Source organism: Mustelus asterias, chromosome 13, assembly GCF_964213995.1.
Source record: "Mustelus asterias chromosome 13, sMusAst1.hap1.1, whole genome shotgun sequence".
NCBI lineage: Eukaryota > Metazoa > Chordata > Chondrichthyes > Carcharhiniformes > Triakidae > Mustelus > Mustelus asterias.
Genome location: NC_135813.1, coordinates 6,819,047 through 6,837,626, shown reverse-complemented (window position 1 = coordinate 6,837,626; position 18,580 = coordinate 6,819,047). Strand labels below are relative to the sequence as shown.

Genomic DNA, 18,580 nt, shown 5'->3' with positions numbered 1-18,580 from the left:
TTCCCTCCCACCCCACCACCCCCTCTTCCCTTTGTAGCTCAGGCTTCACTCATTGCGTCGCCGCAGACAGAGGAGTTTTTTGATTTGATAGCCAGCTCTCAGAGCCGGAGGTTAGACGACCAGCGAGCCAACGTGGGCAACCTACCCGGACTGAGGATCACTCATAACAACAGCCAGGTGGTGATGGGGCATCTGCGACCTGACGGAGATCCACAGGAGCCCGGAGATGAGTTCTTCAACATGTTAATGAAATGTCAGGTAGGAGCTGTGAAGAGTATGTCACCCTGTGAGGAAAACACCCACTCATTTCAGGCAGGGGATCACACGCATGAATATATTAAAACTGAAAGTCCAGGGCTTAAAGGGACAGTGGCATCATGAATGTAAAATTGGCAGAGTATAGTGGTGAACAGTTGTTGGGATGGAAAGGAGGTGATGTTCCCTACGGGTCAGTGTTTGGACCACTGCTTCTTTGATAGCCTGAATTTTATTCATTCATGGGATGTGGGTTTCACTGGCTGGCCAGCATTTAAGTTTAAATTTATTTATTATTATCACATGTAGGCTTACATTAACACTGCCATGAAATTAGTGTTAAAATCCTCTAGTTGCCACACTCCGGCGCCTGTTCTGGTATACGGAGGGAGAATTTAGCATGGCCAATGCACGTCTTTCAGACTGTGGGAGGAAACTGGAGCATCCGGAGGAAGCCCACGCAGACACGGGGAGAACGTGCAGGTTCCACACTTGCCCATCCCTAGTCGCCCTTGAACTGAGTGGCTTGCTCGGGCCGTTCCCGAGGGCAGTTGAGAGTCAACCACAATGCTGTGGTTCTGGAGTCACATGTAGGCCAGACCAAGTAAGAACGGGAGATTTCCTTCCCTAAAGGATATTAGTGAACCAAATGGATTTTGTCGACAATGGTTTCATGGTCATCAGTAGATTCTTAATTCCAGCTTTTTTTTTATTGAATTCAAATTCCACCACCTGCCGTGGCGGGATTCGAACCCAGGTCCCCAGAACATTAGCTGAGTTTCTGGATTAATAGTCTAGTGATAATACCACTAGGCCATCGCCTCCCTACCCTTGATCCCACACTCCTCTCCCTCTTTAATCTCTTCCTCTACCCCTTTCCTGATCCTTGCTTTACCCCCATTGGTCCTGATCTCATCCCTTGCCTCCGACCTTGGTCAAGATCTGCCATTTCAACTGATGTCACCCAATTCTGAACCCTATTATAAACGACCCCCTGGATTGTCAGGTGCACTAGTGTCCGGTGACCCAACCGATTCTTTCTCTCGCCCCAGTCATCCAGGATTGACGATCAGAGATGCGCCCCCCCTAGCCCAGGGCCGAGAGGACCCACCGTCCCCGATGAGGACTTCTTCAGCCTGATCCAGCGGGTGCAGGCCAAGCGCATGGACGAGCAGCGAGTTGACCTTCCGTCAAGCCGTGAAGGACTGGAAGAGAATAGGCCGGACTCCAGCTGAGCAGCACTTCGCCGACAGACTTGTAAACAAGCTGGACTAACTGTGCGGATCAGTGACCCTGCTAACACTGTGAGCAGCTGCCCAGGCCAAAAGCTACCCCTGGAGAGACCAGCATACGAATCTAGATACCCACGCAGCTTCGAGAGTTGCCAAGGAGGTGATTTTGTTTTTCTCTGAACTAAAAAACCCCCTCACACTCAACACACCGATAACAACATTCACCTTTCTTTTCCACATGGTACGAGAAACGTTTCTCTATGGAGATGGAAGTCTACAAGCACAGTCTTTGATTATTGTTCAAAGTAATCGCGTTAAATGAATGTAAAACTGCTGGTACTATAGAAAATACGCATCTATAGTCACACACACACTGATACCCCATACACAAATCAAACACATGTACAAATAAACATGTTACAGATAAGATCACACACACTAGAGACAATTGAAGATTGATTTCCTTTGCTTTGACAATTCACATTAGGTGAATGTGTTGTTTACTCTGTCGTTGAATGAGTCTGATTGCCATTAGTTTCACTGTTCAGGAGATTTACTATTTAAATTTATGAATGACGGTTAAGGTCAAACATTGTGGAGATATGTGGGGGGGCGGGTGCACCCCCTTTTAATTCTGGGATTGTGTGTGATATCTTACAACCAGCAGTGTGGGGCACTATCTGCTACTCTTAGCAAAAGGCCAAAACACAGATTATGTGCATAGAGTTGTACAGCTTGGTGCACTCAGCTGTATCTCACCTGGATCAATCCCAAAAGACACGGACAACACCATAGACTTCATACCGGAATATCTGGCTGGTTCCATTCGAGAAACAGGAGTGGCCTGTTCATTAATGGTACGGCAGATCCCTAAGATTACAGTGGAGGGTTTTTCTTTTATATTTAAGAGCAACATTAAGTTAATTGAAGGTTTCCATGTGCGATGAAATGGGGGAATGAATAACCATAATGGAGATGAACGCGATGGCCGAGAAATGATGCAGTGGGATGCTGGCGTGCAACTGCTTAGCGATTTAATATGGAATTCCTCCCCTGTTGTAACGGAGGTACGTTTAAAAATAAAGAGGTGAACGGCACAGTTGAAATAGTGAAGCTTAATATAAACACTGACTCTCCAAGCAGAGGTTGCATTTCACAACCAGTGTGTACATCTTAAATGTTAAACATAGGTATACGAACTTGAAATGTGACAGTTGGCATTTATTGCTTAATTAATCTTTTATCTTTATACAGAAACCTATTTTTTGTTTTAGAATGTGAATGTAATAAAGGTCAAGAGAAGTATTTCTTCCTTGCTCCGGTGACTCCCTCCATCTTTCCACCAAAAGGCCCCAGAGTTAGAGAGAGGAAATTGAAGCAATGAGTCTGTGGCCTGTACAACTACACATGCTGTTGTGGTCAGAGACAGTTTTCCGAGTCCTAGCATTCTCCCAAACTTAACGTCTCTCTCCGTTCTAAAGACAATGTCTTCCTGCTTTATTTCCTTCATCAGATACCACCAGTTTCCTACCTCTTGTAGGCAGTTCAAATGCAGAGATCCCTCAATTTAATACATCAATCTTTACGGTTTCAGTGAAGCTTCCAAGTTGAACTTATAATGCAGGTGTTTTATGTAATTTTCATTTGAAAGAAATCATTTTATAAAATCGGCTTAACAAAATGACCCAACTGGTTCCTCTGTGGAGCCCGCCCGGGTGGACATAAAAGATCCCATGGCGCTATTCAAAGGATAACGGGAGAGTTCTGATCCACTTTATCCCTTGGCCAACAAATAGATAACAGGTGAGAACAGGAGCCCGTTTTGCCCTTGGTGGCAGTTCTACCAAACAGTGAGGTCAGGTCGATCTGCAACTTTACTCCATGTACCCACCTTTGCCACATATCCCTTTACCATAGAATCCCTACAGTGCAGAAGGAGGCCATTTGGCCCATTGGGTCTGCACCGACAACAATCCCACCCAGGTCCTACCCCCATAAGCCCAAATATTTACCCTGCTAATCCCTCTAACCTACGCATCCCAGGACACTAAGGGGCAATTTGTCATGGCCAATCCACCTAACCCACACGTCTTTGGACTGAATTAATTACAGAAAATTATCAACCTCGGTTTTGAATTAACAATTTTTCTAGCAATTGGTCGTGAAAAGCTTTATAGAAATGCAAGTTCTTTCCTTTAAGTCTTTCCAACCATTTCAGTTATTTCTGCAGTGTTTTAAAAGTTAAAGTTTTATTTATTAGTGTCACAAGTAGGCATACATTAACACTGCAATGAAGTTATTGTGAAAATCCCCTAGTCGCCACACTCCGGCACCTGTTCGGGTCCACTCATAGAATCATAGAACCTCTACAGTACAGAAGGAGGCCATTCAGCCCATCGAGTCTGTATCGACCACAATCCCACCCAGGCCCTATCCCCGTAACGCCACACATTTACCCTGCTAATCCCCCTGACACTAGGGTCAATTTAGCATGGCCAATCAACCTAACCCACACATCTCTGGACTGTGGGAGGAGACCGGAGCACCCGGAGGAAACCCACGCAGACACGGGGAGAAAGTGCAAACTCCGCACAGACAGTGACCCAAGGCCGGAATTGAACCTGGGTCCCTGGCGCTGCGAGGCATAACTTCCACCATCTGCCGTGATGAGATTCGAACCCAGGTCCCCAGAACATTAGCTGAGTTCCAGGATTAGTAGTCTAGTGATAATACCACTAGGCCATCGCCTCCCCTAGGGAGGAGGGAGAATTTAGAATGGCCAATGCACCTAACCAGCACATCTTTCGGGTATGTGTTTAGGTGTGTGTGTGTGTATGTAGGTGTGTGTGTCTAGATGTGTGCGTGCGTCTGTCTATAATTTGGAGAAAAACTCACTAGCATGTACATTCTAAGACAACCTGTGTCTGCATTAGACATTGTCTTTAAAACGTGAAGACAGAGAGACGGAAGTGACTTCTTTTGGTACGAGAATTCCCTTTCCAGCTTTTTGTAATATGCACATTATATTCTGTGCATATAACTGCAAATAGCGGTGACACCCAGCACATTAGTGCTGGAGAGTGGGTCATAGACGTACAAAATACAAGTTAATTCTTTTTTTCTAGCTTAAAGAATAAACCCAGGAACTTATTTTAATTTTTATTTGGGTGTAAATTTTAAAAATACTCTTGTGGTCCTTCAGGAGGTTCCACAGCGGTCCCATGTTGTGTCTACTGCTGTCCCTTTAACACTCTTAAAACATTGAAACTCTTTCCGATACAAACATTTTTCCAAACACTGCCAGTACACGATGCATTTGTTTTTGGATTTTAAAGAGATTTAAAAATCTGTACTGTTCTGTAAATAAGACAACCTCATTTTACCTGAAAGTTGTAAATCAAATGAAACTGCAATGTATTAAATTTTACACAAGCTTGTAATAAAAAACAACAAACTGATTCTTTCCTTGGGTCTAGGTTACAGATGTCTTTATCCAGTAAATATTTTCCGTAATTACTAATCAGTGATTTCTGTGTTCATTTTCTCCCCCTCCTCCCTCTTTCTACATCCCTTCGCACCCACACCTCATACCTCAGCCTGGGTCACACCACACCTCGAGGGTTTATTTATACTAATAAATGTAGGAGCACAGGAAATAGAAGCAAGAATAGGCCATTCTGCCCCTCAAGCCTGTTCTGTCATTCAACTAGATCAGTCTCAATGCCATTTTTCCACACTAACCCATTTATCTCTTCATTATCTAGAATGATGGGATAGAATAATAGAATCCCGACAGTGCAGAAGGAGGCCATTCGGCCCATCAAGCCTGCACCGTCAACATTCCCGCGCAGCCCTATCTCCTTAACCCCACCTATTTTGTTTTATTCATTCGTGGGACATGGGTGTCACTGGCTGGGCCAGCATTTATTGCCCATCCCTAGTTGCCCGAGGGCCGTTGAGAGTCAACCCCATTGCTGTGGCTCTGGAGTCACATGTAGGCCAGACCAGGTAAGGACAGCAGATTTCCTTCCCTAAATGACATTAGTGAACCAGATGGGTTTTTCCGATAAGCAACAATGGTTTTGTGGGTCATCAGTAGATTCTCAATTCCAGATATTTTTTATTGAATTCAAATTCCACCATCTGCCGTGGTGAGATTCGAACCCGGGTCCCCAGAACATTAGCTGTGTTTCTAGATTAATAGTCTAGCGATAATATCATTAGGCCATCGCCTCCCCACCAATCCCCCTGACACTAATGGGCAATTTAGCATGGCTAATCCATCTAACCCGCACATCTTTGGAGTGTGGGAGGAAACCGGAGCACCCGGAGGAAACCCACGCAGACACGGAGAATGTACAAACTCCACACAGGAATTGAACCCGAGTCCCTGGTGCTGTGAGGCAGCAGTGCTAACCCACTGTGCCACCGTAAAAAATCTATCTGTCGTGAACATATTCAATGTCTGAGCTTCCACAGCCCTCGGGGTAGAGAATTCCAAAGATTAAATGTACACTGAACCTTCAGCACAGAGTTCAATGCATTGCGGAGAGACTGTGCTCCATCACTGTCAGAAGTGTTGGCTTTCGGATGGGACATTAAACCAAGGTCGAGCTGCCATTCCTGGTCTGTGTAAAAATTCTCCTGGCACATTCCAAGAAGAGCAAGATAGTCTCCCTATTGGCATGGCAAACAGTTTCTCTCAATATACATCATGTAAAAAATGGATTGTCTACTCATTTATCAGGTTGTTGCTGTTTGTGGAAGCGAGCTGTGCACAAACTGGCTACCGTGCTTCCTCCTTTACAACAGGGACTTTATACACATGGAGTGACTCACAGTATCATTTATACACACGGTGACAACGTTAATGCCTCCAACGGCACGGTGGCACAGTGGTTAGCACTGATGCCTCACAGCGCCAGGGACCCGGGTTCGATTCCTGGCTTGGGTCACTGTGTGGAGTTTGCACGTTCTCCCCGTGCCTGCGTGGGTTTCCTCCGGGTGCTCCGGTTTCCTCAAAGTCCAAAGACGTGCGGGTTAGGTGGATTGGCCGTGCTAAATTGACCCTAGTGTCAGGGGGATTAGCTAGGGTAAATACGTGGGGTTACGGGGATAGGGCCTGGGTGGGATTGTAGTCGATGAGAGCTCGATGGGCCGAATGGCCTCCGTTTGCACTGCAGGGATTCTGTGATTCTATCTCATTCATCTCCTCCTCCCCCCTCCCAAAATATGAACTGCATCCTGCCTGCAAGGGAGATAGGTTCAGTAACTTGCAAAAGGAAATTGTATATCATAGAATCCCTACAATGCAGAAGGAAGCCATTCGGCCCATCGGGTCTGCACTGACCACAATCCCATCCAGGCCCTATTCCTGTAACTCCACTTGTTTATCTTGCTATTCCCCTAACACTAGGGCCAATTTAGCATAGCCAATAACCTAACCCGCACATCTTTGGACTGTGGGAGGAAACAGGAGCACCCGGAGGAAACCCACGCAGACACAGGGAGAATGTGAAAACTCCACACAGACAGTGACCCGAAGCCAGAATTGAACCTGGGTCCCTGGCGCTGTGAGGCAGCAGTGCTAACCACTGTGCCACCGTGTTGCCCCATATATGAATTTGCTGGATTTGGGTCAAAGAACAACAGGATGGAGTGGGCCTATTTGGATATCTCTTTCGAAGAGCTAGCATTGGTACGAGGGGCCAGATGGCCACTTGGTGTGCTATATGAAATTTCGGTGTTTTTCTGCTCTGGCCAATATGAGACTCCAGTCCCATACTTGTGGTTGATTCAAAGCTCTGAGAAGTGCTATAGTAAACCACTCAAAACGCAAACTGCAATGAAGCAAGACTGAAGCCTCATCATCACAGCTCCGAGAAACAGCGGAAAAAAATTGTCTCTGGCTCAATGTCACACATTTGAATGATGTAAATAAGCCATTTCTGCTGTCCACTGAAATTACTGTGCGTAAACATGCTTGGAATGATAAACATGCTGCAAAAGCAATGTTTTATGCGATCTGGAAGGCATCGCCTGAAAGAATGATGGAAGCAGATTCAATAGTAACCTTCAAACAGAAGTTGAATACAAAGTTGGAGGGAAGTTCAGGGTAGTGGGTCTAACTGGATAGCGTTTCAAAAAGCTGACATGGTCACGATGGGCTGAATAGCCTCCTAGTGTGCTGCACTGTGTGTTAAAATTAAACCATCATACGCGAGGTGCTGAAACCCAAGGTCTTTCATAGTTACTGTACTTTGGCCACACCACAGTGCTGTGAGTTTGTGAATACTTTGGCTCCAACTCACACTGTCTCTTTGTACCCAGGTATTGAATGGGCCACTGTGTACAAAACTAGAGCATGGATCAAACCACCTGCCTATATCACAGGGTCAAGTCACTGAAGTAGGGACCATTCCCCTTCCACCCTCAGTGCAGTCACTGCTCCACGTGCCGCTTGGCATCATTCCTTATTTTCTCCACTGGGATTTGATTCCGAAAGGCACCCACTGCCCAAGCTTCACTGTGGGCAGCTCAACTGGATGGGGAAATCATGCAAGCCCTTTCACAGCCTTTTGCCTGACAATTCTGCATTTGCGTGCACACGCAACACAGACAGCACACACACTGTAGTAGGGCAAACCCAGGGAGTGTGGGCTGCAGCAAGAGAGGAATGAATGGAAGGGGTCAAACAGACAGCCTGACTATAGTATTCGCACTCACTGGGGCAGACACGACAAATTACCATATCCCAGACAGCACTAACACAGTCACACCCTAGGTGAAATCTTTCCGAGGTTACAGCAACGAAAAGAGAATCCATATCTTATCAAGGCTCCACAATGTCTAGAGGAGCCATTGTGCCTCTGGAAAACTAATCAAGTATCAGGGAGATGGGGACAATTAACACACCATCGAAATCGGTTTGACAAACACAACTAATATTGTAAACAGGTAGACAGGATATGTCCAAAAAACAAAAAGAGAAAATGCTGGAATGCTTTGACAAAGGGTCATCTGGACTCAACATCAGCTCTTTTCTCTCCTTACAGATGCTACCAGATCTGCCGAGATTATCCAGCATTTTCTCTTTTGGTTTCAGATCCCAGCATCCGCAGTAATTTGCTCTTATCTTATGTCCAGAAAATGATTAAAGTTAAAGTACACAGGACAATGGATCAGCACAATGTGACCGAAACAGAACTTTAAAAAATTTAAAGTAACAATTTGATGACCTAATCGAAATGTAGCACTTTGTAACACGATAAAGTATAAGACTATGTAAGAACCTATGATTAGCAGAGTAGCTCGGAAGCAAGCTGGAATTACAGCTCCAAGTTCTACTCTCCCTCATGCATGTTGAATAAAGCTGTTTTTGTTGAAGTGCTACACGGTCTATGAAGACTCAGTTTGTTCATTCCCTCCAACACACAGACACACGTGTGTGTCACACACATTCACATACGTGTGTCACCTTCTTTGGCTCCATGGCTCGCTTCCACATTGAACTTAGCATGAGAGAGATGAACCGGCCACCTGCCAATAGAGTCCTGTATTACAGCAGGGGAGGAATGTGTTTAAAAAGAGCACCTCCCTCATTAGAAACTCAAAAGACCCTGCACTCTATGGCCTCAAAACATTCTATCACATTGATCTGCCATAAGTATCAGACACAACTTCCTCTTTTACATGTATCAACCTGTTCTCCCCCCCACCTCAGTGGATAGAGGAACATTGGATCATGGTCGTTAGTGGTCTGGGCCTGACATCTCGGAAAGAAATCTGACCATTGAACCTTTAATTATAAAATGAACCGGATTTATATCAAAAAATGAGTTTTGGAGAGAGCCACAGACTGGACTTGATATTGATTCTGTACCAGGCAACAACACCCAGCGCTCGGGACTTCAACTCTTCTGCTTTGGCATCAGTCCTTCCAAATAAATATTTGCGAATACCATTGCCGAGTTGACAGAGAGACCAGTTACCTTGTAGAATTTTGGCTCAAGTAAGATTTTGAACCTATCTATTAGGGTACCAGAGCAGGAAGCCCCAGTATAAGTTATAAAACCCAACTAGACCCCCAATAGTTATTTTCTATTTTGGCGTTTGTGTGAGGATACGGTGTTTCACTCCAGGTGAGATTCTATTGACCCACTCGGAAGCTTTTATCAAAAGAAATTTTATTTAACAATACATTTTAACAGTAACAAATTAATTAGTTTAATTTTTTAAGATACAATTCTTAACTGTTAGCCTATCTCTATTAGTTCCAATTTAAGCAACATTCTTCATAGGCTTAAATTCCTCTTCGAAATCAGTTAGCAAACAATACAGGCTTACATGTTTTACTTGCTAACAGTTCTAGAGCCTTTGAACACCGCCTGAAGAGGCACAGAGAGACATCTGTCTTCTGACACTTAAACAGCAGCCTCCAGAGAGAGACAGAGACACCTCTTGCTTCTTTTAGAACCAAGTAGAAAATTTGCTGTTTTTCCATGTAAGTTTAGCTACCCCCACTAGCACATGACTCTTGTCAGTCAAACTCATCAAACCCCTACTCTGAAACTCTAGTGGGAAGAACCAAAAATAAACAAAATGCATGCACTCAGGTTAAAACAAACATCCCATTTTCTGAAACCAATTATTCTCCTGCATTCTCAGCATGGAGCTGCCTGGTGCAGACAAATCAGCACCGTGTATACAGAGCTGAATTCTAAATATACCCCTCACAAGAAACATGGTGTAAATACATTTCTTAAAGGCACAGCATCATCAAAATGTGGGTGAACGTGAGTGCCTCATGACAATACGCAGGAGATGTCTCTGTAATACTGTTTACTCAGTATTAATATCAGCAAAATAAAAGAATTAGCTGGGAATCCCTTTTACACCATTTGTGATGTGTTATGTAAAGTTATTGATTTCAGCAATGAGGATTGGGCTATAATTGCACACTAGACGGTGCTACTCCTGATTGCTGTCTTGTTCAATCCTGTGTGATTAATTATGTTCTTGGAGGTGAGTTGATTTGATTTGATTTACTTTTATCACATGTATTAGCATACAGTGAAATGTATTGTTTCTTGTGCACTATACAGATAAAGCATACCGTACATAGAGAAGAAAAGGAGAGAGTGCAGAATGTAGTGTTACAGTCATAGCTAGGGTGTAGAGAAAGATCAACTTAATGCGAGGTAGGTCCATTCAAGTGTCTGATGGCAGCAGGGAAGAAGCTGTTCTTGAGTCGGTTAGTATGTGACCTCAGACTTTTGTATCTTTTTCCCGATGGAAGAAGGTGGAAGAGAGAATGTCTGAAGTGTGTGGGGCCCTTTATTATGCTGGCTGCTTTGCTGAGGCAGCGGGGAAGTGTAGGCAGAGTCAATGGATGGGAGGCTGATTTGCGTGATGGACTGGGCTTATGATTATAGTGATTATGGAGGGATAAATATTGGGAGAATTCCCTTGTAAAACCTTCTTTGAAACAGTGGCCATAGGATCTTCTAGTCCCAACTGAAAACACAAGAGCGACTTCAGTTTAACTTCTCATTGGGAAAATGGTACGTTCCACAACCACCCGACTCAGAGAGGGGGGTGCTACCCACTCTGCCAAGATTGAAGAGCATTAAGCATTTCCCGACAGCTGGACATAGTGGGTGTGGCAAGAGACATACCAGGCTTGTATCTTACAGCTATTATATAGAATCATAAAATCCCTACAGTGCAGAAGGAGGCCATTCGGCCCATTGACAACAATTCCACCCCAGGCCCTATCCCACAACCCCACACATTTACCTCACTAATCCCTCTAACCTACACATCCCGGGACACTAAGGGGCAATTTTAGCATGACCAATCAACCTAACCCGCACATCTTTGGACTGTGGGAGGAACCCGGAGCGCCCGGAGGAAACCCACGCAGACACGGGGAGAACGTGCAAACTCCACACAGACGGTGACCCGAGCCGGGAATCGAACCCCGGTCCCTGGAACTATGAGGCAGCAGTGTCTAACCATTGTGCCACCCCTAAGTTTCAAGATTAGTGTCACAAGTAGGCTTATATTAATACTGCAATGAATTTGCTGTGAAAACCCACTGGTCGCCACAGCTCAGCACCTGTTTGGGGACACTGAGGGAGAATATATTTACATCCCCCCCTCCCCCACGCACTCACATTCAGGCATGCACACACAATGTGACTTAACCTCATCGCTCATTCAGCCCAATTTTGTTAGATTCATCATCTTAAATACAGTCAATGCGGATTCAGGTATTCTGGAAATAACTGCTCAGAAGATCACATCATAACCTGTGGTGACACAAGCTGCCTGTGCACTGGCACATTGGCTGGCACTGTTGGTAGGTGTCTGACAATCCCCGCTTACTGTGATCAGCTGCAGGGCTTGCTGAGGGTTTGAAGGAGCCGGCTGTTTCAGGGACTGCTCTCCTCTGCTGTGGCACTGAGCCAAGGAGTCCGTCTGAACTGGAAGATGCTGGAGACGTCACGTGGCCTCTTGCTGAGCTTCCACCTGGTTACAGACAGTAACCGAGCCTCCAACCATCCCAGACTCTTCCTGCTGCAGAGAACCAATATGCTGGAGCTGCTCTTGACTGGTTGGCTCAGAACAGCCGGGATTAAAAGATTCAAAGGTGCTCTTTAAAGGGGGCAATTAAAGGTGCAGCCTCAACACTCTGAATATGATGGCAGTGGTGAATATATCATCTCCTGCGACATGCCATGAGTATATAGCTTGTCTTTGCAAAGAAAGTCTGGAGTGAGATGCAGTGGTATTTATGGAGGTTCATCCCGAGCAGCTCGGTGACGCAGGATTCTGTGCTCTCCAGGCCTGTTCCCAGGTACCGGGACTCTGTGTCTACGGGCTGTTCCCAGGGATGGGGACTCTGTGTCTACGGGCTGTTCCCAGGGACGCGGGATTCTGTGCTCTACGGGCTGTTCCCAGGGACGGGGACTCTGTGTCTACGGGCTGTTCCCGGGGACGGGGACTCTGTGTCTATGGGCTGTTCCCAGGTATGGGAACTCTGTGCTCTATGGGCTGTTCCCAGGGACAGGGACTCTGTGCCCTATGGGCTGTTCCCAGGGACAGGGACTCTGTGTCTATGGGCTGTTCCCAGGGACGGGGACTCTGTGTCTATGGGCTGTTCCCAGGGACGGGGACTCTGTGTCTATGGGCTGTTCCCAGGGACGGGGACTCTGTGTCTATGGGCTGTTCCCAGGGACGGGGACTCTGTGTCTATGGGCTGTTCCCAGGTACGGGGACTCTGTGCTCTACGGGCTGTTCCCAGGGACGGGGACTCTGTGTCTACGGGCTGTTCCCAGGGACGGGGATTCTGTGCTCTACGGGGTGTTCCCAGGGACGGGGACTCTGTGTCTACGGGCTGTTCCCAGGGACGGGGATTCTGTGTCTACAGGCCTGTTCCCAGGGACGGGGACTCTGTGTCTATGGGCTGTTCCCAGGGACGGGGACTCTGTGTCTACAGGCCTGTTCCCAGGGACGGGGACTCTGTGTCTATGGGCTGTTCCCAGGGACGGGGACTCTGTGTCTACGGGCTGTTCCCAGGGACGGGGACTCTGTGTCTACGGGCTGTTCCCAGGGACGGGGATTCTGTGTCTACGGGCTGTTCCCAGGGACGGGGACTCTGTGTCTACGGGCTGTTCCCAGGGACGGGGATTCTGTGTCTACGGGCTGTTCCCAGGGACGGGGACTCTGTGTCTACGGGCTGTTCCCAGGGACGGGGACTCTGTGCTCTATAGGCTGTTCCCAGGGATGGGGACTCTGTGTCTACGGGCTGTTCCCAGGGACGCGGGATTCTGTGCTCTACGGGCTGTTCCCAGGGACAGGGACTCTGTGCTCTACGGACTGTTCCCAGAGACGCGGGACTCTGTGCTCTACGGACTGTTCCCAGGGACGCGGGACTCTGTGCTCTACGGACTGTTCCCAGAGACGTGGGACTCTGTGCTCTACGGACTGTTCCCAGGGACGCACACCGAAACAAATATCAACTGCTGCTGGAGGGTCATCAACTCGGTGAAAGACGTTTTTTGGTCCGCCTGAAACTTGCTGATCTTCCAGTGCAAAGATTTGTCCTTGACCGAGTGTTGCAGACTGGCACATTCCAAGGTCCAGGACTATGTGCTGAGGGACGCTCTCAAGCTGAGGGCAGACGCCACAATGGCACAATGCGGAAAGGCCGCCATTTGAAGCCTTTCAATCAAGGCAGACCAAGGGGCCAGAAACTGTAAAAACCATCGGACTGCGTGACTGTGTGCAACTCTGTAAAAACAGTAGACAGTGAAATGTGAGAAATGTATATAGCTTGTTGAAGAACTGAACTGTAATGAATGTAATGTCTTGGAACTGGGCACCGTAAAGCACTGTAAATAGGACTGGGGTTTTTTTTTGCACTGTTTGTAATTATTGGAAATTCGTTTCTGCAATGCTTTACTTCAGAGTATTTATGAATAAAGTATATTTTTGAAATAAAAACAAATATAGCTTGGCTTGGGAGGAACCGATGACTTTGGATTTAAGGTTCCCAAAGCTCTCCCCCAGAGGATTTTCCCCACCTCATGGGTCTGTCATAGACCCATTGATAAAAGATTGATCGCTGTGATTAGACAGTAACTCCATTATCATTGGATCATGGGAGGCGGTGGTGCAGTGGTATTGTCACTGGGCTAGCAATCCAGAGACCCAGTCTAATACTCTAGAGACCTGGGTTCAAATCCCACCGTGGCAGATGGTGAAACTTTAATTCAATAAAAATCTGGGATTAAAAGTCTAAAGATGACCAGGAATTGATAATCAATTGTTGGAAAAATCCATCTGGTTCACTCAGGGAAGGAAATCTGCTGCCCTTACCTGGTCTGGACTACATGTGACTCCAGAGCCACAGCAATGTGGTTGACTCTAAAGTACAGTTTCTTTATTAGTGTCACAAGTAGGCTTACATTAACACTGCAATGAAGTTACTGCGAAAATCCCCTAGTCACCACACTCCGGCGCCTGTGCGGGTACACTGAGGGAGAATTTAGCATGGCCAATGCATCTAACCTGCATGTCTTTCGGACTGTGGGAGGAAACCGGAGCACCCAGAGGAAACCCACGCAGACACGGGGAGAACGTGCAGACTCCACACAGACAGTGACCCAAGCCGGGAATTGAACCCGGGTCCCTGGTGCTGTAAAGCAGCAATGCTAACCACTGTGCCACCGCGCTGCCCAGAACTGAAACTCAGTTCAGGGGGAGTTAGGGATGGGTAACAAATGCAGGCCCAGCCAGCGATGCCCACATCCCATGAATGAATAAAGAAAAAAAGCAAGTGAACTAGGCCCTTGGTCTTTTTTCCATTTAGCAATTTCTATCCTATTTAATAATCTCTTCATTTCCAAGAACAGCGTTCTTCCCAGTGTCCTGGCCAATATCTATCCCTCAACTGTCATCACCAAGAGCCGATTATCCCATCATTATCACATCTCTGTGGGAGTTTGCTGTGCGCAAATTGGCTGCCACTTTTCCCACAGTGACAACACTTCAAAAAGCACTTCACTGTCTGTAAGACACTTTGGAGTATGATGATGCCCTGAAAGATTCTACCTATATAAATTCAAAGTTTAAAGTTTATTTATTAGTCACAAGTAAGGCTTACATTAACACTGCAATTAAGTTACTGTGAAATTCCCCTAGTCGCCACAGTCCGGCGCCTGTTCAGGTCAATGCACCCTAACCAGCACGTTTTTCAGAATGTGGGAGGAGACTGGAGCATCTAGAGGAAACCCACGCAGACATGGGGAGAACGTACAAACTCCACGCAGGCAGTGACCCAAGCCGGGAATCGAACTCAGGTCCCTGGCGCTGTGAAGCAGCAGTGCTAACCACTGTGCCACTGAGCCGCCAATTCAGATCTTTCTATGAGACTCTGCACTTTAACCAGTTGGTTGTGGATACATTTTCTGATTTGCAATGTTAGATACACTGAGACTGTGATGAGTCAAACTCAGATGATACAAAATTTCAGTTATATTGAAGTCATCAACCATTCCCATTGGTAGCCATCATGTGGAGATGCCGGCGTTGGACTGGGGTGGGGACAGTAAGAAGTTTTTTTTTAATACTTTTCCAATTCAATCAAATCAAATCCAATTCAGAGTCTCAACAAGTTGAGACATTTCAGATCCAGGCTGACAAGACAGGGCGGGCGACTAAACCACCCTGTCCTGGGCCTGATCTACATGAGCCAAGCTGATTGGAGAAGGGGGAGGTTCCTCCTCCAAGACTTGAGCTCATTTGCATCTTAGCCAAAAGGCCGAGATGCTGCTTTAAAAAATTGCTTCATATGAAACATATGAAGCTTCAGTGCAACCTAATGACCTCAACCAAGTGCGGCCGACCATGGGCTGCCGACCATACTACACTTGATCTTAGCCAAAAGGCCGAGAAGACAGTAAGAAGTTTCACAACACGTTTTGAATTCCTCTGCACCATAAGTTTTTTTTTATTTTCTGGCTTGAAAAGCACACATCAGTAAACAGATTTAAAGCAAGACAAACATAATTTTGTTGTCGGTATAACTGATCAGACACATTAACTGTTAATTAACTGCAACTCCACCTCTACAAGTTGTGATCACTTTGCAGAACATTTTTGTTCAGTCCGTAAGCACGACCGTAACCTATCACTTGCCATTTTGACTCACGATCGTGCTCTCACGCCCACATCTTCATCCTTGGTCTGCTGCACCATTCCAGGTAAGCCCAGTGCAAACAGGAGGAACAGCTCCTCATCTTCCGATTCGGCACCTGACAGCGTTCCGGACTTAGCTTCAAATCATGAACTCTGTCCTCCAGCCCCCAACCACAAACCCCTCTCTCATAGAAATCATAGAAACCCTACAGTGCAGACACGAGGAGAATGTGCAAACTCCACACAGACAGTGACCCAAGCTGGGAATCGAACCCTGGAGCCTATGAAGCAGCAGTGCTAACCACTGTGCTACCGTGCCGCCCTACCGTCTCCACCCTCCTTCTCTACACACATAGAGCCACTTTAACTTTTGCTTTCAGGGTACTAACCCTTGCACTGCTATCTGAACTTATGCCACTATTAGCAGCTTTCTTAATCTTTATTTGGAATCACGAGCTTACGGAGCACTGCTCCTTCATCAGGACTCACGCAGTGCTCTGAAAGCTTGCGATACCAAATAAACCTGTTGGACTTTAACCTGGTGTTGTGAAACTTCTTACCATTCCCACTGGTAGAATAGTAAATCTCACAGAACGTTGCCTGGGATAAGCCGAAATGCTGCACCAGAAACCCCAAATTAGCCAGATTTGTCCACACCAGCCAATCAGAATGGAATTAGACTACACAAGCAAGTGAAATCATGGAGTGCTGGGCAAGCCACCGTTTGACATTGAGATCTCCCTGTGAAAGCACAGTCAAAACCCGAGTGTGTGGCTAAACCTGTGAGAAAAATTCAGCGTCGTCGATCAGAGAAGGTGAGGTTGATGCAGCAAGTGGTACAAAGTGGAAATGGACATTGTGAACATAGCAAAGGTAGGAATTAGGAGCAGAAGTTGGCAAATTCAGCCCTTCGAGCCTGCTCCGCCATTCAATCAGATCATGGCTGATCTCTCCCTGGTCTCAAATCCACCTCCCCACCTGTTCCCCATATCCCCTTTAACCCGTTCTTTATCAGAAAGAGAGGGAGATTCCGCTATTGAGCTTGTCCACCATATCACAAGGAGAACATTCCAGAACATTTCGACAAGTCGGCATCCTCTCCAGCAAGGAAGAGGATGAAAACGGCTGCCTATCCTGATGTTGAAGAAGCTCTGCCAACGTGGTTCAAGGCAGCTGAGCAGGGAACGTTCCCATTTCCAGATGATTTGCTTCTAAACAATCCCGCCCACATCTTAAACAATTACGCACTATAAGACATCTTTAACCTAGATGAATTGGGATTGTTTACCCTCTGTGTAAAGATGCAATGGTGGAAAACGGAACAAGGAACATGTCACTGTGACAGTCTACGCCAAGATGCATGACACCAAAAATCTGCCAATTCTTGTGATTGGAAAGACAAAGAAGCCATGTTGCTTCGCAAAGGCACTGCACACAGCACAAGGTTCACAATTCCGCTAGGTGAGCTCTAGTGTTTAAGGTGTGGATCAGGAAAGTGGACAAAATGGACCAGCAAAAGAAAGATTTTTATCAGTACAGACTAATGTCCTGTGCAGTCCTTGCTGACTTCGAGCATCCAGTTGATGTTCCAGCCTCTCAATGACATGGCCGAGCTTCAGCCAATGGATCAAAGGGTTATTAGGAACCTGAAAACTCATTGAAAAACACGAGGACAACCCAACTCCATTGGTGGTTATTTTCCAAAATTCTTTGGACTCTGGAATAGTTCCTACAGATTGGAGGGTAGCTAACGTAAGCCCGCTATTCAAAAAGAGAGGTAGAGCGAAAACAGGGAACTATAGACCGGAAAGCCTAACATCGGTACTGTTGCTAGACACTATTGTCAAGGATTTCATAACTCAGCATTTGGAAGGCAGTGGTAAATCAGACAAAGTCAACATGGATTTACAAAAGGGAAATCATGCTCGACATATCTCTTGGAATTTTTTGAGTTGTAACTAGTAGAGTTGACCGAGGAGCACCAGAGGACATGGTTTATTTAGACTTTCAGAAGGCTTTCGACAAGGTCTCACATAATAGACTACCATGTAAAGTTAAAGTACATGGGATTGCAGATAATGTCTTGAGATCGATAGAAAGCTGGTCAGCAGATAGGAGGCAAAGAGTTGGCATAAATGGGTCTTTTTCTGATTGGCAGTCAGTGACTAGTGGGGTTCCACAGGGATCTGTGCTAGGTCCCCAACTGTTCACATAATATATTAATGACTTGGAAGCGGGAACTGAATGTATTATCTCCAAATTTGCAGATGATATAAAGTTGGGTGGGAGGGTGAGCTGTGAGGAGGATGTAGAGATACTTCAGTGTGATTTGGACAGGCTGAGTGAGTGGGTATCTGCATGGCAGATGCAGCATAATGTGGATAAAT

General features: G+C 46.2%; 1 protein-coding gene across 7 annotated transcripts in view; it reads left to right on the top strand.

The window, feature by feature from the left end:
- Window positions 1–4,952, top strand: part of gpsm1b (G protein signaling modulator 1b) — a 298,729-nt gene extending 293,777 nt beyond the window's left edge. For all 7 annotated transcript variants that reach the window (XM_078226261.1, XM_078226258.1, XM_078226259.1 and 4 more), the window contains 2 exons: window positions 38–258; window positions 1,308–4,952. In XM_078226261.1, coding sequence (XP_078082387.1) covers window positions 38–258; window positions 1,308–1,490 — 404 coding nt within the window. In that variant the 3' untranslated portion in view covers window positions 1,491–4,952. The remainder of the gene's footprint in view (window positions 1–37; window positions 259–1,307) is intronic.
- Window positions 4,953–18,580: the final 13,628 nt, after the last annotated feature.